At 43.7% G+C, this 23,289-nt stretch overlaps 1 protein-coding gene across 4 annotated transcripts in view; it reads left to right on the top strand.

Moving 5' to 3' along the window:
• The window catches only part of RBBP6 (RB binding protein 6, ubiquitin ligase), a 28,747-nt gene that overhangs the window by 2,852 nt on the left and 2,606 nt on the right, over positions 1 to 23,289 (top strand). Inside the window, exons 2-17 of one of the 4 annotated variants that reach the window (XM_014886427.2) lie at positions 3,525 to 3,624; positions 5,457 to 5,495; positions 6,119 to 6,155; positions 10,694 to 10,738; positions 13,128 to 13,216; positions 13,340 to 13,436; positions 13,966 to 14,105; positions 14,968 to 15,140; positions 16,042 to 16,145; positions 16,572 to 16,948; positions 17,737 to 17,827; positions 17,908 to 17,986; positions 18,078 to 18,123; positions 19,224 to 19,586; positions 19,933 to 20,034; positions 21,449 to 23,194. In XM_014886427.2, coding sequence (XP_014741913.1) covers positions 3,525 to 3,624; positions 5,457 to 5,495; positions 6,119 to 6,155; positions 10,694 to 10,738; positions 13,128 to 13,216; positions 13,340 to 13,436; positions 13,966 to 14,105; positions 14,968 to 15,140; positions 16,042 to 16,145; positions 16,572 to 16,948; positions 17,737 to 17,827; positions 17,908 to 17,986; positions 18,078 to 18,123; positions 19,224 to 19,586; positions 19,933 to 20,034; positions 21,449 to 23,194 — 3,628 coding nt within the window. The remainder of the gene's footprint in view (positions 1 to 3,524; positions 3,625 to 5,456; positions 5,496 to 6,118; positions 6,156 to 10,693; positions 10,739 to 13,127; positions 13,217 to 13,339; positions 13,437 to 13,965; positions 14,106 to 14,967; positions 15,141 to 16,041; positions 16,146 to 16,571; positions 16,949 to 17,736; positions 17,828 to 17,907; positions 17,987 to 18,077; positions 18,124 to 19,223; positions 19,587 to 19,932; positions 20,035 to 21,448; positions 23,195 to 23,289) is intronic. The other 3 variants (XM_014886428.2, XM_014886430.2, XM_014886432.2) reach the window with 3 other exon arrangements.

Raw genomic sequence — 23,289 nt, 5'->3', positions numbered from 1 at the left:
GGAGATGCTAACATAGGCTAAAAGTCCACAGGATTTTAAATATTGGTGGGAAAAAAGGATCTGGTGGACTGTGTAAGAGCTGGGAATGCAGAGTGAGTGGGTGGGACCTGTTTTATGCAAGGGGTTCCTCTTCCATGCCTGCTATCAAGGCACGTTTTCTAAAGCCTGTGCTCAAGAGTGGTGCTTTTGAGCTTGCCTCCATTTCATTGGATCTGGATTTGTTTACCTGTGTTCTGTACCGGGTGTTCCCAGAAATGTGGAAGGGCTGCAAGCTCCACAGCTGAGGTTTCTTGAGTGTTCTTTCCTGCACTGTGACATTCTGAAACAGAACACTTGGAAAATGTGCCGTACTTACAGGGCAAAATGCAAAGAAAATAAACCCAAAACTTAGCTCTGAACTGGTGTGGGATGGCGGAATGGTTTTAAGGCACAGTAGTGCTCAGGCACTTCAGCCCCACACTGACAGCACAGCAGAGCCAGGAGGACCCTAAAGCAGGGTGGTGTAATGGGATTAATGACTGGAAGTAGGGTGGATTTCATTGACTCATCCCTTCAGAGCAGTGCAGTGGAGATTCCCTGGGCTGTTTGGCCTCCTGAGCCAGCTTGTTCCAGAATTGATGATCTGCTGTAGGTGAGATCAGGGATTCCTCTTCTGGGAGAAGCAGAAAATCCAACAGGACTGGCCCAGTCTGTTACTCAGGAAATTTCAAGGCTGCTTTTGTAGCAACCACAACGATGGCTTGTCCCAAAGTGGTGGTGATGAGAACAGAGTTAAATCCTGTCTGGGGAAAAAAATGTTCCAGGGAATTCCCTGTGTTGTGGTGGGGACAGCTTGGCATGTTGGCAGGCATTGCTGCTCTTACCTGCACGTCCTTCCCCAGCAGCTGCTTAGCAAGGCTTTTCCCTGCCCTGGCACACCTGGGCTTGCCTTCCAAGGACTCCTGGTGAGTTCTGCACTTCACCTGGGTGAAAAACCTCTCAGAGTGCTCAGAGCTGCTTGGGCAATGCTGTCAGATGAAATGTGGATGAAAGCAGACCAGAAACTAACATGGGAACTTTTGTCAGTAACTTGTTTATAGCATACATAAACACAAATTATTAAAACTAGCAGAAATTCTTGTAATAGATAAATTAGAAAGTGGGGGATTTAAATTGTTCATTCCGTGTAAAGCAGCATAAAAACTTGCCAGCAAACCTGAGCTCTTTGCACTTGGCTTTTAGAAGGTTGTAGACACTAATGCAGTAGTTGATGTCAGGTTTCTGTGTCAGTGTGAGGTAGCAGTCAGGGTAGCTGCTGTTAACTAGTTTACCTCCATTCATGCCTTGAAATACTTTTTTCTCTGAACTCTTCCAAGCTATTTTTTTCTTGTAGGATAAATAGCAAGTTTTAGACTGTTGTGTCTCTTCTGCTCTTGCCTTTAATATCCAAGTCTGTCTTTGTTTTTGCAGGCATTTTGGGTTAATTAGGTACCTTTAATCACAGCTCAGATGGACAAATTCCAGTAGCCACTTCCCAGCCATCACTGGTGGTAAAACAAGCTTGTGCTCTATGGGAGTGGGAGTTGTTTCCTCCAGCTTTGAGTATTTCTGTTGGAGCTCTGCTTGGACAAGTGTGAGCAGTGGCTGTGTGCTCACCTTGAGGTGTGGAGTCATGGAGGGACAGTGACAGGGCTGTGCAGGTCCTGGCACTTGTGAGGCTCTGCCCAGGAGATGTTGCTGCCCATGAGGAGCAGGTTCCTTTTGGGAGATGCCAGTTGAATCTGAAAGCCTTCTTGTGAAGCCACTGTTGCTTCTCTTGTATCTCTGAAATCACAGTCCAGTGATGTGGACCAGAAAGAAAGAACACTTTTGTTTGACTCTGGTCCACAAATAGGACCAGCTGCTCTGGGTTTCTAGAACTGCAGCTGGCACCATCTTCCAGGTGTTTGTCTTGGTCTCAGCACTACTTGAGCTCCTTCTCCATCAGAAAGTCCCAGTGCAGCCTCTCTTGACACGTGGCTGTGTGAGGAGCAGAGCTCCAGGACTGTGTCAGGATGTGACATCTGTAAGAGCTGCTGTTCCTGTCACTGCTAGTCCTCTCACCTGCAGTTTTAGACTACTCTGCAGTCCAGAGGAGTCTCCCTGTTTGCTTCCCTGAGGGGAAGATCAGGAATTAGTTTCAGCTAAATGATTTCTCAGTTTTCTGAAGAAGTGTTCTGTTAGTTGGAAATAGAAGTAAAATTTTAATTTCATGGTTGAAGTGATGTCTTCTGCTAGGTATGGTTTGGTCTAAGGGAGGTTCCTGCCTGTAGGAATAATATACTGAAAAGTGGAGCATAAATTGTGAGATATTCCTATTTTGTGTGTGATCACTGAGCAAATTCTTCCTGACAGAGCTTGACTAGATGCACAACAGCTCTGGGTTTCAGACCAGTGTTCTGATTCAGTCTGCAGAGGTAAGGGATTGGAATAACTAACACTGCAGGCACATCCCAGGGAAGGACTGCTCACAGTGCTTTACAATATTTAGTCATATCCAGCCTGTGTAAGTTCCATATAAAAACCATTCTTACAGAGAGGGCTTTGCATTTTAAGTTTATTCAGAGTGTGTCTGAGAGTTGGGTTTTTGTTTGGGCCTTGTGTGAAAGGTCAGAGGGCTTTGCTTCTCTTTGGACAACCAGCCCAGTACAGGCCAAGGCAGAGCAGGCTCCAGGCACATGCTGTTTTCCAAAAGCTTTTCAAGATTGCCTTCAGAAGTGATTTCATCTCTCTTCTCTACAGAAAGTGAGTGGAAGGAACCTGCATCCCTTTGGTTAATTCAGGCTGGATGGTGAGCTTAAGGAGGGAGGTGCCACTTCAGTTTGAGCCACTTCTGTCCTACTTGTGAAAGCAGAAACCCCCAAGTTTTTGTACCCCAAAGTGCAGTGCTGCAGGTTTCAGTTGCATTTCTCTGTCAGGCCCTGAGCAGCTGCCCAGCCTGGCTGGGGATGCTGCAGCTCCAAGCACAGAGCTGGTGGCTCTGCTGTTCTGCCAGGCCTGAGCAGGGCAGCAGAGGGGAGGCAGGTGTACTTTACACACTGAAAGCACTGGTGCAGAGTTTCCCTGCTTTAGCCAGTGCCTGGTTTGTTCAGGACAAACACAGACTTTAGAATCTGGTTTTTGCAGGTGAGGCTTGGTTTTGGTTTGTTTTTCTCCAGAAATCTCTTGGTTTCCTAGCCAGACAGAAGCAAAAACAGCTTGAAACAGATCAGGGAAAAACCTCATGCATTGTTAGACTCTGCTTTCGTGTAATTTGAAACCATTTTGCTCTTGGCATTCAAACTAACTTTAAAAACTGAAAATGATTTTGCTGCTTGTGTTTGATAATCAAACCTGAAGATTCCTTGACAGGTGCTGTTGGTGTGTTGAGAGGATGAAAGCCTGATGTTATGTATAAAATTTTGCTTTTAAATCTGTAAAGTGATTCTCAAAAGTGCTTTGTATTACATATTAAATACATTCTTACAAGTTGACTAATGTTTTTTCTGTACTGATGTTGTTTCCAGAATACACCGATGACAGTGCTCTGATTCCCAAGAACTCATCAGTGATTGTGAGGAGAATCCCCATTGGAGGAGTTAAAGCTACCAGCAAAACTTATGTTATGTAAGTACTGCAAACATTCTCGTGTGTGGGAGGGCTCAGTGTGCCCACCTGGGTAGTGCCAGCACCTGCACAGGCACTCGGGTTGTTCCTTGCTTCTTAAAGCTGCTGCTGGTGTTTGTGGTCATGGGGTAGATTTCCATGTGTCTGTCCCAGAGGAGACTTAGATTTCCATGTTCAGACACCAACAGTGATAGCTTTCATGATGATTTTATTGAGTTTGCTTTGAGGTTCATATTTCTGAGATTCAAGTGCAGATCCTGTTTCCTCTGCATGGGGAGGTTCCTTACTCTGTGTCTGCCTTTTTAACAAAGGCAGGTACACTTTGTAGTGTAAACTTAGCATTTGTTCCTGTCCCAGAGGAGTTTGCTTCTGGGTGCTGGACTGTCACCTGCATTTGAGGGAGGTGGGGCAGGGTATGGCAGGTATTTTTCTGCCTCACATCTGGGGTTGTTGTATAGTAGTTGCAGAGAGAGGATCAAGGTTTGCCAGCTGGTGAACCATACAAACAAGAAGTTTCATTCCGAAGTGATTCCTGTGCGTTTGCTAAACACACAGCATCTGTTTGAGGCAAGAGAAAAAGAACCATACCCTAAAGGGTGCTGGCTTTTGTGCCAGTACCATGAAGGAACAGTTAATCCTGTCCAAACTCAAATCTCAGAATTAGCACGTTACCAAATATGCTGGTTACCTTTCTGAGTCTGTCTATACCCAAGCTGGGATGTGTGCTCCAGGTTTTAATTCTGTATTTCTAAGGTTTACACCTGGTTCTCTGTCCTCAGTATTGATTAAAATCACACATACTCAAATGCAATCCTGACTGCAGGATTATTGCTGCATTGATGTTTTCATGCAGTCGAGGTCTATAAAGGCTACATCAGCTGTGTTAGAATGGGCATGGTTCTCAAGCTCCTCAAAGCCATGCCTCTTCACCACCAGCAGGAGATATTATTAGCTTGTGGTTTTGCCATGTCTTTCTAATGTTGGTTCTCAGTCAAGTACCCTGAGGAGTTACAGTGTGTCTTGAACAAACAATGCAGCAACATCCTGGTACCCATGAACCATTTGCAAGCAAAAAAACCCCCGAATAGATGTGGCTCTGCATGTAACCTTGGGGCATGTAACTGCAGGAGCTGGTGCAGTGCTCCCTGCCTCTCCCTGGGGTTCTGCACCCACAGCTTTGTGCCTGTAAGCACAGCCTTGCTCTGGGGTTCATTTCAGCTGGGTGCTGTCCTGCCAGTGCACCTCACCTGGTGTGTAAAGCCCTCCAAAGAATCAAAGCTGGCATCAAAGATTGTGTCAGCACTGCTGTGGGGGATCAATGCTGGGGTACAGTTGAAAATTAACCAGGCACATGAGCTGGAAACCCTGCAGGAACCACCGATGGGGTGGTTAATGTTTGGGGATGGGGAATGTCTGCTGGAATGGTGGGGAGCCTTCAGAAAGGCATCACTCACCTTACAGTAAGTGGCCGAAGCAGCTATTGTGTGGTAATCCAAAGTATTTCCGTGTATTTCCTCACCTTCAGGAGGTGTGATTGGGAGCCTGGGGGGTTTAGCAGTGGCAGGAAGCTGAGCCTCTCCATTGGCATGTGACCTCCCCAGCAGCCTTTGCATTTCTCTGCTCATGGGACTCTGGATGGTGTGTGCATTGTTTGTTAGCTCTCTCAGCGGCTGCATGTGTGGTTCATGGTGAGGAGCATGCAGGTCCAGACCACCGAGTATGTGGAATCTCAGCAAGCTTTCAAATGTAATAATATTTCCTAAAATATTGTAACATATTCAAGATTATCTTATAGCAAATTCTGGCAATTAAGACCTTTTTTTTTGTCACAGGACTCCTAAATCGCACAAAATCCTAGAAACTACTTTCAGGTGACATTTCTACTACTACTTTTAGTCAATATAGCATATGTAACATGTTTAATATTTTGGCACTTTGATGGCTGAATATAGTAGATCTCTGAACACAGTGCTTGGGCTTCCACAAAGAAACACTGTTCTAGAGACTGTGCTGCTGACACTGTTATGTTGCCCCTTTGTCACATGTTTTTCACTTGAGCAGACTTGCCCTTGTAGATTATCACTGTTCCTTGATAGAAACTGAAGCCCTGTACCTGGTACCTGGTGATACCAGGGATGTACATGTTGGCCAAAGCTGCCCCCTGCTTTGGTGATTGATTATTTGAGACCACAGAGCTCTAGTACAGACTTCATGGATTTGATACTTAGAGAGCAGAGACAAAATGTCTGAGGACTTCTCTTGCACTGTTGTGTTCTAGATCTGTAAGTCTTGAGTAATTTGTGGCAATGTAGAAATGTGATTTTGGGGGGGTTTTTTAGTTGCACCTGTACCAAGAGAGAACAGTTTATGTTACAAATAAATGTCTACATTCACTAGAGTATTGGAGTATAATGTGATGTTCAGGTTCTGCAATCTTTGTGTCGGGTACAAGTGATTTGTTTTCAATTCTGATCACCTTTATTTCTTCTTCTAGAAGTCGAAGTGAGCCAGTGAGTGGAACATCAAAAGCAGTATGTAAAAACACAATCTCACACTTTTTTTCCTACACACTGCACTTAGTTCTAAACAATGCAGCCTTTTATTAATTTGCCAAACGTTAACTTAATATATTTTCCAGTAAAACCTAGTGTATGTTGTAAATACATTGTATTTGATCCAGCATAGTAAAAACTGGGTAATGCCATCATTTGCAGAGTTCTAATGTGAATATTGGTATTTGTGCCTAGTAATGCATTGTATTTCATATTGAATATGCCAGAATCTCTCCTGTATGACTCTGTGTTGTACAGATAATGTATGATCGTTTCCAGATCCTGTAGGCTCGAGGTTTGCACACTGAACATGGTGCCATGTTCTACATCTGTCTGTCTATAGCTAGTGATATGTATGTTTGTATAGGTTGTTGTGTGCTTTTTGTTTCTTGCAATAAAAACTGTTTGGAGTGTATTTTTTGCCATTTTCACATTGTATCACTTAGCTTTTGTTTTTAAATACCTTTTTTTTGCCTAATGGTTTTTGAAAATGTTATCAAAAACCGCTGAGAAATCATTATTGTGAAACTTGGTGCTGTTCCTTACTTTTGACTTGGGGGTTCAAACAAATACCAAACCCAGCATATCCCAGATGTTTTCAGGACAGTTCTGTGCAGCTAAATGATTCCTTCTTGTGTCCTTAAATATTTGGGTATTTGTTCCTAAAACTGTATAATTGAAGTGCTATTGTTTGGGCCCCCCTGAGTACAGAAATGTCTTTAATAGCCTGACGTGAATTTCAATATCGCTGCTACACAGAGTGGTATTCTAAAGTTCTGATTTGATCTCTCCCCTTTATCTGGTGAAGCAGTTTAGTTCAACAGTTTGTCTGCAAATGACAATATGTAACACAAATTTTGGCACCAAGTTAGAGCCTGGGGCATTTGGGGGTGAAATCCCTGTCACTTTTCTTAACTTCTGCCTGCAGCACATTTTTGGGTCTGGGTGACTCCAGGGTTGGCTGCTGCTGTAATTCCCAAAGGTGAAGCCTTTCTTTAGTATACCACCACTTGGAATTCACATTTGGAAAAGGGGCAGCATTTTCCTTCAGGTTTGCAAACACTTGTACTGCTGCTAACATATAATCCCACATGGAAACCCTGGCTGGCCATGGGCAGATCTTGGTGTGCCACTTGGCTCAGTACTGTGTGCAACTGTGCTTTTCCTATAGTCCTTAGAGTATCAAAGTTCTATTTGGTGGGGTTCATTTTTTATCTTTATTTTAAATATAACTGCTTCTCCTTCACTAGACTGGTGTGAGGCATTACACTAACCCTGGATCATTGGTTCTGATCACTTGATCAGCTATTAGGATAACTTAATCTAGAAATTCCTGAACTCTGGGGCTGTGTTCTGGGAAGAATACAGCCTCTGGTTCCCATGGAAACAATCAACTTCAAATCAAAAACTTGCTGTGTGTAGGTCTAAAACCACTAAATGTGACATCCATAATTCTATTGCTGATTGATTGCAATTCCTTTTGGAGATTAATGCCTCTCATTGTGAGTTGGAGTTAGCTGAACTGGCCCAGTGACCCTAGTAGTTAATGTAATGCATTTGTGTAAACCACGTTTATAGTATTTGATCTAATTCAGATGGGTTTTTATTTCTTGAAAACAGTTCTTTTTCTTTTTGTTTACTAGCATGTGTATAAACACAAACCACATGTTCATAAATAAAGTTAACATTCTTTTAGCCTTGTGTGTTCCCTGGCATGTCTGTATTACATTGCTCAGTAGCATCTTACCATAAGCTAACATAGATGTGTTAAAAAGAAAAAAGGAAAAATCCCAGAGTGGGAGGGAAGACAGTGTGAGTGAGAACTAACAGCAGGAAAGGAAAAGCAAAGCCATTCCCTGGTGTGCTCTGACTGTCCCTGGTCTGGGAGGGTGGAAGCCTTGCATCCCTCTGTACAGGCCCTCTCTCCCTGGAAAAGCCCTGCAGCCTCAGCAGCTCCTGGGGCTGGAGACACAAATAGTTCATTCTTAAAGCTAACTCAGGTCTTGGTGTGGGGGGATTGTTTGCCTTGTTTTGTTTTGGTTTGGTTTTTTTTTTTAAACACACATATTTCTGCATGTATTTCAGAGCAGCAGCTAGGTCTTGTGTAGTTGGAGTAAATCACTAGGAATCCTGTCAGTTATTGATGGAGAGTAAAGCTGCAAGGTTAAAATCGGTTTTCTTTTTTAAAGGATGCACAAAAGCTTCTTCTCTTTAGTATTTTTTCATTGTCATGCTCTTCTGCCAGCTGCCATCCCACCCTTGGCACAGCCAGAGCCAGGTGTGGGGCCTTTCTGCTTTAGGGTCATTGTCTTGTCCTTTGGGCTCCTTGGTTTAGCACCTCTGGGCACAGCTGGAGCCTCCCTGGCTGAACTTCTGTGTAGCCAAGCTCCTGCTCTGGGGGAAGCCCTGGAATTTCAGTGTAGCACTCCAGCAGTGAGGTCAGCCTTTTCCTCCTCTCTCCTGTCCCCTTGCCCACTTGGCTTCCTGATAGTTTCTGTTCAGTCTGCTGCACAACATGGGAGTTAAAACATTGCCTGTCGAGTTTAGGGTTTGGGGGTTATTATTCTGGGTTGTTTGTTGGCTTTTTTTTTTTTTTTTTTTACAATACTTCTGCAGTGTTATCTTAGGGTTGTCTACAAATTCATGGAGATGTTGTTTCTACTTGACTGTTTTGAGGGACTGCCAGGCAGTACTTACAGTAGAGATTTAAAAGGAACAAAATTGGCAAAAATGTAGTAGGATGGTTGAAAGATGGCCATGGGCAAATGCACTGAAGAGCACATTAATTATCTGTTTGCTGCTTTTGGTGACTGTTCAGTATCACCTCCATTAAGAAATTAGACTGTTGGCTACAGCTGTATAATAGCAGCTTCCTAAAAATATAGAGGAAAAAATCCATAGTTTATTAACTGGTGTGTTTCAGTTGCTGGTCAGTACTAGACCATTTAATGCTAGAGCTTTCCTGATTTCTTGCTTGTTTCTGAAAAAAACACGAAATTATATCTGTGCCTGCCCTGAGAGAGCACTGGCCTGCTTTTTCACGTGTAAAAGAGTGACATATGGAGCATGAAGCCTCAAAATACTTGTGCAGACCTCCTTTAGAACAGAGCTGGGTACAAAGCATTCTGGAGGGAAGGAGAGGTGAATCTTGTGGTGAATGTTGCAGTGGAATGAAGGTCTCTTTGTCCAGATCTCTGTGTTCCTCTCCAAAGACACAAGAGCTCTTCAGTCAGGAGTGCAGGAATGCTGTTTGTGCTTTCCTGGAAGCACAGGAGAGGAACAACTCACTGGTGTGAGGAATCATCTTGTGCATGGAAATACTTTTTCCCAGTCTGCTTAAAACTGTTCCCTACAATTCTCTGCTACATTAGGTAGTAAAGCACAAGATCTTTTTTTAAGGAAAGGTTTTAATCTCTTTGACCTGTTTAATGACTTCTTGGAGAGCTGTTCAGTTCACATTGTGAAATTTTATTCTACATTTTTGAGCAATTTAGATGTAATAAGCAGTGATTCAAGTGTCTTTCTGGTATTGTTGTGCTAGCTCAAGTGCTGCTCATGGCATGATATAATTCAATATACTGCAGAAGGAACTAGATCAAGTTAATCTTTTTACTTGTAGCAAAACTGCCCTTCAGCACTGGTTCTCTGGCTTCTGTTCCTGAGAGCTGTTCCATAGGCAGCTGGGAAGAGAAAAATGGAGACAAAAATTCCAGGCTTGTGCTCTGAATCCATGTTTTTATCATCAGGAGTATGCTTTGCACTTTGCTTTGTTCATTTAGCACTGGGCTGCTATTAAAGGTTAGGCTTGGTCTGATTGCAAGGAATCATCTCAATTCTCACTGGTTTGGGTGGTAGGGCCTGTGGTCTAGTAACGTACAAGAAATCAGTTTTCTCAATTTTTATAGTCTGCTCTGTCATTATAAACACCTTTGTATAAATGATTTAAGCAGTTTTTTTCTCCAGACAGAGTGGCAGGTTGTGGCTGCTGTTCTAGATTGGCTTTTATTTGGGTTTATTTGGGAACTGCAGGAGGGGCAGAGTGTGTGTTTGGGGCTGCTGGGGATGGTCTTCACTCTGACAGGCAGATTTGGGTTCACAAAATCATCACAGTGTGCATATAGAAATTATGAGACATTCACTGATTCATTTACAAGCTACATACTATGTTACCTGAAGTGATTCTTCTTCCTCAATTAAAGATTTTTTAAAATCCTTTTTAGCTGAAAATTGACAGCTTCCTTACCCTTTTGAAAGAGATCCCTCTCTGAGATATTCTGAGCAATAAGTAGATCTCCAGTGGGATTGGTTATTTAATTTCTTCTCATAAGAACGTAGATACTCTTAAGCCATCATAGATTTGGACTTTGTTTTGAATAAATACAAATTACACTGGGTTGGGATTTCCTTTGGGTGACACTCAGGGGGATGTAGTGCAGACATTCAGACTATAGTAGAGGTTAACTATTGCTGTGTTTTGACTGTAGAACTTGAATATGTGTTTAATTTTTTGTGAACAGATTGATGACTCTTCTGCATCTATTTCTCTGGCCCAGCTTACTAAGGTATATATATATATATATTCTTGTCAAATACTTTAAAAAGTGTTTGCTTCCTATTTTTAAATTGATACTGTGATCTATAGGTGAATAACTGTTGTAATTGGAAAGCCCCCTTTAATTTCCATTAACTTAAATATTTATTTTAACTTTAAAATGTGTGTATATTTTGATACTATCCTGTAAAGAGTAGTTCCCAGTTTGGGAAGATAGAAGGGGAGTACCTTATCAGCCTCAGCATAATGTTGCAGTATTACTCATCCTCAAGACACAAAGAAGAAGCTCTGCAGAAGCTGTTTTACCGTTTTTCATACGTTTCATTAATTTTGCGTTGGAAACTAACCCAGTTTGTACAGAAGAATTTAATTGGCTGTAAGTTACGGACATTGCAGGGGGGTGTGACCAGCCACAAGAGAAGCGGTTCTGTACCATGGACAATTGCATGGCTATTTTTGAACCCCTAGTCATAGTTACAGACCCATTCTCTGAATGCTGCACAATTCCATAAATTGTGGGATCCATACAGTGGACAAGCCGATCTAATTTGTTTGAACGCAGACTGTGTAGATTGTGTAAATGTACCCCATTGTTTATAGGAATATACCAATGTGTATGTGTGGCATCTGAGCAGCTGTGACCTTCTGAAACTGTTGTAATGCCATGTTTTGCTCGGGAACTGCTTGCATTTTTGCTCACCAATGTGTAATTTGTCTGGGAAAGCACTAGTGACTGCACTGTGTGGACAGGCGAGTGCTCAACCACCAGTCCCTAAAGCTACAGGCAGCAGGGTAGGCAGGGCCTGGGGCAGAGCAGCTAGTTAGTTCTTTGTCATCAAGATAAAGGCTGGAGTTCATTTCTAATAAAAAGAAATCTCTTCCCACTGGTAGCTTTTCCCCTCCTCGCTACAGAAATTAAATGGTACACATTTGGCAAAAAAAAAACCCATTATATATATAAATATCTCTGATTTGGAAGGTAGCCACCCAAAGAATTGGTCCCCATTAGTGCTGTCCCTAAACGTGTCCTCGGGTCTGTAACCTCATGTGGAGTTTTACTCTAAAATGTTCAAAGCTGACCAAGGGGTGGGGGTACACATTGAAGCTTTTGAGGATATGGAAGTATTTCAGAAAGATGCAGGAAGGTGACACCAAGTGGCTCAGCACTGTCACTCCCTCTAATGGCTCTAGTGCAGCCCGGCTCAGCACGGAGGCAATGTGTTAACAGTTCTCTGGTGATTATTACTATGTATGAAATGCCATATTTGAATTTTGGTCTATTCCTACTAATGTTTTTTTTGTGGCTTTTGGATGTGTTTTGTAAACCGTTTGGGTTCAAACAAATTAGTCAAATATTATCTGTAAAGTTTTCTGTAACTGTTAATGGAAATGATTTCATAGTTGGCGATCCGGATTCTGTTACTGTGGAGAAACACTGTGTATATGAAACAACCATTTAATAAAATGTTGAAACTAGTTGGTTGCTTTTGTGAATGAATGCATACAAAACCAAACCATGAGTGCTTGAGCTGAGTGATAGGTGCTTGAAGGCCCAAGTCATTTAGTCACTCCCTTAGACCCTGCTTGTATCTGGACTAGTGTGTAATAAAAACATTTGAACAAATACGACTTAAAAATCAGCTGGCTTCAGAAATTGGAGGATCTAGTTGTGCAGAAGGTTTATATTACAATTTGTGTGTTAAAAGGACATAGTCAATTTGAAAAAAACCTGCAGATTGTCTTCACTGTAGTTAAATCACTTCACAGGAAGAAGTTAGGAGAGGGGAATGTGCAGTTTGGACTGCCTGCAGTCCTGCTGGGCAAATTTCTGCTGAAAAGAATTTTGCCTTGCTGAGGGATTGTAAAATCCTTTGGTCCTTTTAATACTTCTGTGTCTGAAGCTGAGTTTCAGCGAGCAAACCTAATTGCCCCACCTCTGCAGTTCTGTGTCCTTTTAATACTGCAAAATGTAAATAATGCTGCTTGTATCCATCTCAATTCCTTGTCCAGTGGAGAGCTTCTCCTGCATATATTCTGGAGCTTAAAGATCAGTGTAAAAATACTGGATATTGTTGTTTATCTACACATAGCTTCAGTCCTCTGAAGGAAATTGGATTGGTTACACAAGTCTTGCTGTAAGGTACAAACAGAGCCTAAGGTTTGAGTGCCCAAGAGTGCTCTTTTCTAGTAGGTTCTCAGGCACATAAACATCATGTCATGGCATAAGGACTCCCCAGACCATCTTCAGTACAAATGTGTTTGGTATAAGCAGCTGCTCTCATGCAAGCTCAGCTAGTGTAGTGCTGCTCTTTACAGGATTGGATGAGTGGTGTTGTCTTGGGCTGCGTGGGCTTAAATGTGTTTCTAATGTGTGTGTCAAATAATTGCCTGTTGCACAGACTGCCAATCTGGCTGAAGCCAATGCTTCCGAGGAGGATAAAATAAAAGCTATGATGACACAGTCTGGCCATGAATATGATCCAGTCAAGTAAGTGTTGCTCATGTGAAACTTGTTCTTTGAAGTTGATGTAAAAATTGTAGAGATGGTTTGTTTTAAATAAGAGAGACACATGAATGTTTTTTCCTTTTTTTCCCCCCAAAAAACTTGTAGCTACATGAAGAAACCCGTGGGGCCACCTCCACCCTCGTACACGTGTTTTCGCTGTGGCAAACCTGGGCACTACATAAAGAACTGTCCAACAAATGGGGTAAGACCTGGGGGACTTGGGAGTACTCCGTTTTTAATTTTTATCTGGATAGTTACATAAAATGTGAATACTCACAGTAAGAATTGTGTCTTTTGGTGTGAAATACAGAGGTTACATGGCAGTGTTGCAAAACCCTTTGGATTCAGGAAAAACCTGGAATTGTAGGTCAGAGGCACTAAATATTCCCATAGATGTTTCTCTGTGCAGCCCTGTATATAGCTTGATATGTCTCAAAATGAGTTTCTCCGAGCCCTGAATCCAGCTCCCTGTGAATTGCCCTTTGGAGGAGGAGCAGATCTGGAGGATTTCACCCTTAAGGAACCTGTAGTTAAGCCAAAGAATGTCAGCAAAACATTGCTCCAGCTTCTGGAACACCCGGGCTGCATTTGTTTAGGGAAATGAGTATTTTAGCCCAACAACCCTTCCACTACTAGGTAGGAGGAGAGGGTTAAAGGTTTTTGTGTTTAAAATAGTCACTGAAATCTCATTTGCAGTGTGGGCCTTGAGATATGTCTGCATTTCTTAACAGGACAAAAATTTCGAGTCTGTTCCCAGAATTAAAAAAAGCACAGGAATTCCAAGAAGTTTTATGATGGAGGTGAAGGACCCCAACACAAAGGGTGCCATGCTGACCAACACTGGGAAATATGCAATTCCAACCATAGATGCGTAAGTATGGGATTGGTTGGACTGATCCAAAAAGGGAATAAGAGAAACCAGGGGGAAATGTGTGAGTGGTGGTGCAGCCACACTGGCCAGCACCTGGAGTTGTGGGGAAGAGGCATTGGCACTGGATCTCAACTTTAAAATCCATGCTGCTGCCTGACATTAAAATGAGAGTGCTGCTGCTCACGCCCCTGGGAGCTGGTTAAACGTGGGCTGTGCTGAGACCATTTCTGCAGAACATTTCAGCAGCGTTGGTGACTGGGATTGTTCTGTCAGGGAGCTCATTTTGCTTCTAGTTTGTCTTTCAAAGGTTTCATGTAAAATGTAATAAAGCAGCTGTTGGACTGTGACTCCCTCCCTCAGATGTGAAGCAGATTCTAGTTTTCCTGTTACTATAAACTAGGAAAACACTTGTGTGTGCTGAGCACAGTTGGCTGTTCCAAAATACTCTTGGTAGCCCTTCTGATTTTCTCTCCTGGGTGTCCTTTTTTGGAAGCTGTAACACTGACTTCTTTCAGTTAGAAAATATAATTACTGGGAGACAGCTTTATCCTGAGCCTCCAATTTACATTTAGCCTCTGGCAAAGGAGAGCTGGGATTCATTTCACCTGATGTGAGCTGTCAAATATTTTTCTAGTCTGAAGTGATTTCTTAGTTGATACAATGAGTGGGATAGTTCTGCAGGAGAATTCCTCCCTCTTCTTGTGTTAGGGCTATAGAAAAGTAGTTCAAGCTGAACAGCTGTGTTTGGGAAGGTCAATGGAGAGAGAGAAGAATTCCACATATTTTCTTTCTTTGATTAAATTCAAAGCTTGGAAGAGTTTTCCCTTTAACTTCTTTCTTTTGCTTTCCCCACTACTTCCAGGGAAGCTTATGCTATAGGAAAGAAGGAGAAGCCTCCCTTCCTACCTGAGGAGCCATCCTCCTCCTCAGAAGAAGATGATCCTATTCCAGATGAGCTGTTGTGTCTCATTTGTAAGGATATAATGACGGATGCGGTTGTTATTCCCTGCTGTGGAAACAGTTACTGTGATGAATGTAAGTGTTATTGCCACGTTTGTTAATTCCAAACATCAAATTTGATCTTCTGAGAGCAGAAATAGGAGATAAGGAGACTGCTGTGTTAGTTCTGTTGAATACTTCAGCATGTCCTGAGCAGGGAAAGACTCTTCTTGGGTAGATGGGGAAAAAAGGCAGAGAGATTTTTTTTCCCTCTTTAAGTTTCTAATTAAATCCTCTTTACCTGCAGAAGGAAGAGGGTGAGGGCAGTGCATATCAGTGCAGGTGGTTACACTGTTAGATACTGAATGTATTTCTTTTGTCCACAGCCCTTTCCCTCACACAGAATTATGTTTCCAGTTTTGGGCATTTACTGTGGACTACAAAGAACTGACATGGAGGCATTTCATCCACATTCTTCCCTAGAGCTAGTTAAAACCTTCAGAACTCAAAGCTCCTCATGTTTCTTTGAAATGTGTTTTTTTCATTAGCATGCAATGACTTCTTGCTGTACTAGAGTGGAGAAAAGATCAGTTGTGATGTCACATACCAGTCTGCTCTTCATCTTTACATATTACCACAATGAAATATCAACTCTCTGCTGTATGCTAGAAATTGCTGTAGAATTTCAGAATGGTTTGTGTTGGAAGGAACCTTAAAGTTCATCTTATTCCAACTTCCCTGTTATGTGCAGGGAGGCCATCCACTAGCCCAGGTTGCTCCAAGGCCCATCCAAACTGGTCTTGAACACTTCCAGGGATGCCACAGCTTCTCTGGGCAGCCTGTTCCTCTGCCAGTTTTTTGCACTATAGAACATTTGCAGCTTCATGCTTTCCTTTCAAGACCATATTTCCATGTTTAATTGTATGCTTGTTTTTGTAATTAATGAGAACCAAAAAAGTTTCCTTAGTTTGGCTATAAACTACTTGAATATTCCCAGGTATTAGAACAGCCCTGCTAGAGTCTGAGGAGCACACATGCCCTACCTGCCATCAGACTGACGTTTCTCCTGATGCTTTAATCGCCAACAAGTTTCTGCGCCAGGTAATGTGGGCACTTTAACCTGAACTCTTTGCTAGAAAAATCTATTTGTAAAGAGCTGAAAGGGATGAAAATATTAATTTAGATTTCCATAAGCAAGGCTAAGTTTACTTTTCAAATACGTTATCTGTTTTTACAAAAGCCTACAGCTCATTAGAGACAATCTGGCAAATTGAGGACACAGTTATGTTTAAAGGGATGTCTTCAGTTTCAAATTGGGTATTAACAGCAAAGTACTTTTAATCCAGAGACTGAGGTACCAGTCATCGATAGCAGAGTTTCATGGGATGTGTTCATGGCTGTGTGTTGGTTGGTTTAGGATTAATAGCACTTACAGAAGCACACAGTGATTTTCCTGTAGGATTGCTTTTATTCGTATTTCTACTGAAGTTTATTCTCACCTTTCCAAACCTGTTTCCCTACCTTTAGGCTGTCAACAACTTCAAAAATGAAACCGGTTACACAAAAAGGCTCCGTAAGATCCAGCAGCAACAACAACAACAGCAACAACAACAGCAGCAGCAGCAGCAGCAGCTGCCGCCGCCGCCGCCGCCGCCTCCCCCGCTGATGCGGCAGACGATCACTCGCACGCTGCAGCCGCTGATGCGGCCGGCGCTGGCCCGCCAGCAGGAGCCGCTCATGATCCCGCTGGCCTCGCTGGCCTCCCGCTCCGCCCTCTCCTCCCTGGGCCCCGGGCCGGCCATGGCGCCCGGGCTGCCCGTCAACCCCTCTTCTGTGGTTGTGTCTGACCTCCCTCCGGCAGTGTCCCTCTCTCTCCGTGGGGAAAAGCCCGATGGGCCTTTTCGGTAAGGACATCTGGGGATAACAGGAATGCAAAACTAATCCATTCTTGAGTTTTGCAGCTAGCGCCCTGTGTATCATTGAGTGACAGCTGCAGGTCACGGTGGGAGTTGTGATTCTGTTTTTACTTGCAATGAGAACACTTCAGTAAGCAGAATATGTACTCAGGCAAGGATTTTCTTGGCAGCATTTCTGTTTGGTTCCCTTACCATTTGTTCAGGTTTGCCCTGAAGGAGGGACTGGTGCTGATTTGAAGTGGCCAGCCATTCCTAGAGTAGCCATCAGACCTTAATTAATTTCTCTTTAGTACTAAGGAAATAAGATTTTCATGCAAAAGTGTGTACCAGTGTTTAGGGTTACATCCTTTAACCCTGCTGGCTTGGATGCACAGAGCCAGGGTGTCCAGGGGGCTGCCAGGCTCAGCTGGGCCATCAGTACAAAGATCACAATTCAGAGGAGCACAGAAACATTTCTAATGGAATTTCAGTTCTTGCATCTTCCAAAGCTGAGGTTCAATGCATGGGTTATATGGATTCTCATCCCTTCAAGTGCTGTTTAATCAAATATTTTTCCAGAGAGTTTCCTCTCTAAATGCCAATATCCAAACAGAGTCCTCAGCAATGCTTCCTCTGGAACCTGCCGACCTCACAGGTGTAAATCTGGTGAAGATTATTTTAAAATATTTTTTATTTAGTGAAGTCAGCCTTTTCTCACCTTGGATTTTATATTTCAATATCTTTATATTTCACCTCAAAGCAGTGTTTCAATAATAAAAATGTGTTGTTTTTTGTAGTGATGCCGATGCTGTTTTGCCTCCTCTGATGGCTGCTGCTGAGCTTTCCAAATCTTCCCCTTTGTCAATCAGCAGTTTGTTGGAAGAGAAGGTAAATTTTATTTCAACACATACAATGATTCTTATGTTCTAGTAGAGCTTATTTTGTGACTGTGTGCATTTATTCCCAAGGGCTATCAGGTTCCTGTCCTGAGACAACCAGCGATACCGAGTCTTCTGGGCCCTCAAGGACAATCAATACCCACAACTGGTAAGAAACTAGAACTTCAGAATTTCATCCAAAAATTGTCTTCAGATAAACTTATTGGGATTTTCTTTTTCCTGCCCTCCCCCTGCAAAAGGTCATCCAATGAGAGCTGGTGCACTTCGCAGGCCAGGCTGGGAACTGTAAGTATTTAACAGAAATTTAATGTATTGCTAGTTGTTGCTGGTTAAATTAATCTGTAACACATCACTTAGACAACAGCTGATTTATAATGAAATAATAGATGTGGAGAATTCAAGTGGTAATTAATTTTCAAGTGGCTTAATTTAAATTAGCTTTAACAAAGGGGACCTGTGCTTACAGTATGATTATTGAAAAATAAAACACCAGTACATAATTGAAAAGAAGATTCTGAATAATGAACACTTTTTGGGAAACCTAAATTACATATAAAAATTAAATGTAATTAAAAGATCAGATGGAAAAGCACCCTTTTGATTGCTGACTGAATAGGGCTGAAGAAATTGATTTCCCAGTAGAAATCACCCTCCAACATTCTTTCTTTAACAACTTAGTTGATACTGATTAAGCAAATTATTGAAAAATTAGAGGCTTTTATTTGTATGACAGTTTTGTATTTCTGCAGTTTAGTCATCTCAAAGTGCCAAGCTGCTTTTTCTCATTAGAGAGAGGAGCCTGTTTATCTGTTATCACAGTGTCAAATTAGTCCTTCATTTGCTAGAGATTTGTTACAGCCAGGCTGTAAGGGTCCTTGTTTTCATAAAGTCTGAAAGATAAATCAAAGCAAGATCCAGGATCCAGCCCCCAGATTTCTAAAATCTCAAATCCAGTAAACAAGAAAAATACAATTCAGGGACAAGAACAGGCCAAATCCATCGTGAGGCAGGAGCTCAGGAAGCAAAAGTGGGAGAGGTTAGGAGAGGTCTGAGAGGTGAGTTAATTCCTGCACAGTGCTCGCAGCGCGGAGCTCGAGGCGTGTCCAGCAGGGCCAGAGCAGCAGCGGGAGCTTGGGGGCCTCGGGGCAGCCTCACCCTCTCCACGCAGCCCCCAAGCCGAGTGTAAGGAGAGAAGGCTGAGGGAGCTGCTGGGGCGAGCCAAGCCGAGCACGAGGCTCCAGGACTGAGTGTAGTGTCGAGTGAACAGAAAGCCGGAGACCAGTGAGGACCAGGAGAGCTCCCGCCGTGCTGCCGCTTCGCTTTCCTGTGTTCGCTCAGGGCAGGCTGTGCCAAACTGTGACACGTGTTTTTGGGTTTCTTTAAAGTTCAAATCGAGGACGCCCGCACAGTGACCGTGCCCAAAGGACTCAGGCCCCATCACTGCCAGCATCAGCACCAGTCTTTGTGCCTGTGCCTCCACCTCCCTTGTATCCTCCACCACCCCATGCTCTTCCTCTTCCTCCGGGGGTACCACCACCACAGTTTCCTCCTCAATTTCCACCTGGGCAGCCTCCATCCGCTGGGTACACTGTCCCCCCTCCCGGATATCCCCCAGCTCCTGCAAACATGTCATCAGCTTGGGTCCCAACAGCAGTGCCAGCGGCTCATTCAAACACCATCCCAACGACACAAGCACCTCCTCTCTCTAGGGAGGAGTTTTACAGAGAGCAGCGGAGGCTTAAAGAGGAGTAAGTATTTGGCTCGCTAACGTTGCCTTGTTCTCGTGTCTGTATCGGGGGAGCGTATCCGACTGCGGTTACACTAAAGTGCATCTGACCTAGCAAAAGTGACATAGTGTTTCTTCCAATATACTTTTTCATTGCAGATGGTAAATATGCAAAGCTAAACCGAGACAAATGTAATTCTAGAACTTTTCCTAAAACTTGTAGGAACTGTTTTTGCTTAAATAGGATGTTCACCTTTTGCATTGCATGCAGTAAACATTTTCTCATATTGGCCATGTTTTGTTTCTTGATGTCTTTTGTAATAAAGGTCAAACTATAATTGTAATAAAGGTCAAACTTATTTTAACAGGGAAAAGAAAAAGTCCAAACTTGATGAGTTTACAAATGATTTTGCTAAGGAATTGATGGAATATAAAAAGATTCAAAAGGAGCGTAGGCGTTCGTTTTCCAGGTAACTGCTTTACATGTCCGTAATGGAGAAGCAGATTGTCTAGAGGAATCAGGAGGAGTTCCACTCCACCTCCCTGTCGTTAGATGGATTGGATGATTGAGGGATGAGCAGTGACAAGAGTGTCATGCACAGGTTATTGGCTCCAGTGTGGCAGAGATTGCAGGTGACTGAATTAGCACTGGGCAGTAGGCACTAAGGAGTGCTGAGGGTCTGTCTCGCTGAGGTGTCTCTGCAGTGATGTCCTTCACTGCCTAACAGCCCTGAGGAGGCCAGGAGCAGAATAGCTGTAGGGGCTGGATTTTCAGCATCTCGCTATTCTGATTGTAACCAAGCAGTCCAAGCAGCTTGGAGGAGATAGGTGAGAGAAATCGTCCTCATTTCTGCTTTTGTCCATCTCTTGTGGATGCATGAGATGTTTGAACCTGGACTGCAGACTGGGGGCTTTCACTTGTTGGGTGACATTGTTTAAATTTTTCTTGGGAATTAAAAGGTCAGACTTACTTGTAAGGAAGTCTGAGATCGGTGAGGGACTTGGAGAGGAGGAATGATGCTAATGAATATATGAATCATGTGAAATGATTCATTAAAAAACAGTAGAAGAAAAACCTGAGGGTAGGTGCTGTTTTCTGTCCCCAGAAATCCCTTGGGCAGGAGTAGTTGTTAGCAGTGCTGTCAGGAGCTTTCCCAGAGTCATGGCACTGGGGCATGTGACTGGAGACTGAGGTTGGAAGCTTTTAGATGGGATTTTTCTTGCAACGCGGTCACTCGCCTTGGTTAGAGCTGGAGGAATGTGCAGGACGTTTTTGGGACACCTGCCTGGCAGTGTGGATTCCACAGGCCTGTCTGTTGGTCCTTTGCAGCATTAGGATCGTGCATCTGTCCAGATTCCCAAAAAAGGGTGAAGTTAACTAGACTGAGCTGTCATTTTAACATTGGGCTTTGCTGTCTTCTGGCTACGTGGTGTTTTCTCGGTGTGATTCTGCACTGTAGCCACTCAGATTTGCTCTTTTTGCATCTTACTGCAACAAAAATGATTTGCACTGCATGTGGTTGCTGAGTAGTGACAAACGTGCGTGTTCCTGTACCAGTAGAGGCCAGTGTAACCACCTGAAATCTGTCCGTAGCTCTAGTAGCTCATGTGATAGAGTGAGTGGAAGTAGACTGACCCTTCTGTGTGTTCTGACACTAACAAAGCAGCAGCTGTTCTGTCTTGTGAGCAGAAACTTTTACGTGTTATCAAGTTCTTCAATTTGCAGTAGCTTTATGTCAGCAGCTGAAAGAAGCTTTGACATAAGCATGTGGAGAGGAAAGAAAAAAATAAATGTGGGAGGAAAAGATTTGAGGAGAACGACTGTTTGGAATTAACTTCATCTATTTTTTTTTTTTTTTTTTTTTTGTGTTGTGTTTCTTTAAGGTCCAAGTCTCCCTATAGCGCTTCATCTTACTCCCGAAGCTCGTACACCTACTCCAAGTCCCGCTCAGGTTCGTCGCGCTCCCGCTCCTACTCGCGCTCCTTTAGCCGCTCCCATTCGCGCTCCTACTCGCGCTCCCCGCCGTACCAGAGACGAGGCAAAGGCAAGAGCCGCACGTACCGCTCGCGCTCGCGCTCGCACGGCTACCACCGCTCCCGCTCCCGCTCGCCCCCCTACCGCCGCTACCACTCCCGCTCCAGGTCCCCCGTGTTCCGGGGCCAGTCCCCCAGCAAGCGGGCGGTCCCGCAGGCCGAGGCCGAGCGCGAGTACTTCAACCGCTACAGGGAGGTGCCCCCCTACGACATGAAGGCTTACTATGGGCGCTCGGTGGACTTCAGAGACCCCTTTGAGAAGGAGAGGTACAGAGAGTGGGAGAGGAACTACAGAGAGTGGTACGAGAAGTTTTACAAGGGCTATGCCGTGGGCGCTCAGCCACGGCCTCCGGTGAACAGGGAGAACTTCTCTCCGGAAAGGTTTGGCCCTCCTGGGACCAGGCGAGAGAATTCACCCTACGCTCGGGGACGGAGGGAGGAGTATCCCGCTGGGCAGAGCCACAGGAATCGTAACGTAGCTGGAAACTACCCTGAAAAGGCTGGGAGAGAGAGCCATGGCATCAAAGATCCTACAAAATCAAAAGAGAAGGAGGTGGAAAATCCACTGGGAGATGGCAAAGGCAATAAACATAAAAAACACCGGAAGAGAAGAAAAGGGGATGAGAATGAAGGATTTCCCAACGTTGAGCTGTTAGAAGGGGCGAGAAAACCAAGAGAGCCAGTTCCAACAGAAGATGCTAAAACAGACTCTCTGTTCATGCTGCCAAGCAGGGATGATGCCACCCCTGTAAGGGATGAGCCCATGGAAGCGGATTCCATTGCTTTCAAACCAGTGTCTGAAAAGGAGAAAAAAGAGAAGGATAAGCCAAAAGCAAAGGTTGAGAAAACAAAGCGGAAAGTGGAAGTGGCAGCTGCTCCGAAGAAAGACAACGTAGCAAAACCAGCTAAGGCTTCCCAGGAAAAGGCAGACCCCGATCGCGAAAAATCTCCTCGGACGGAGCCTCCTGTGAAAAAAGTCAAGGAAGAGCTGCCAAAGACAGACAGTGTTAAAACCTCTTCCTCTCAGAAGGATGAGAAGGCTCTTGGTACACCACGGAAGGCTCATCCCAAAGTGACAAAGGATCACCCAGAAACCAGACCAGCCAAGGAGGAGAAGGCAAAGAAAGAACATCCTAAAGAAGCCAAGGCAGAGAAGCCCTCCAGCAAAGAAGATAAGTCAAAAAAGCCTGCTGAGAAAAGTAAACTTTCCGATGCCAAACTTGAGAAAAGGAAAAGAAAAGCAGAGGAAAAGGCCGATAAAGAACACGAAGCCACTTCTGCAAAGGCTTATAAACCTGAAACTGCAGAATTGAAAACATCACCCAAGGGCAAGGCTGAGCCTGAGGGGGAGAAAGGAGAGCGGACACCAGAAAAGGATAAAGCTGCTTTTCTTAACAACCCGTCCAAAAAGATTAAACTGAACCGAGAAACTGGAAAAAAGATTGTGAGCGCAGAAAACGTGCCACCTGGAAAAGAGGCTGTGGAGAAACCTGAGCCCAGCAGCAGCAAAGTGAAAGCAGAAAAGGCAAAGGGAAAAGCAAGGAGGAAAGTGACGGCAGCTGACAGCGCTAGCTCGACTCTCGTGGATTACACCAGGTACCTCAGCAATTCTTTTCCTTTTCTTTCTTTCTTTCCTCTCTCTGTCCAATTCTTTGTGGTGCCTAAAGAAAGGAACAACTAAATTTGTGCTA

Source organism: Sturnus vulgaris, chromosome 16 (genome assembly GCF_052056855.1).
Source record: "Sturnus vulgaris isolate bStuVul1 chromosome 16, bStuVul1.hap1, whole genome shotgun sequence".
Taxonomy (NCBI): domain Eukaryota; kingdom Metazoa; phylum Chordata; class Aves; order Passeriformes; family Sturnidae; genus Sturnus; species Sturnus vulgaris.
This window is presented reverse-complemented; position numbering and strand designations above follow the sequence as displayed.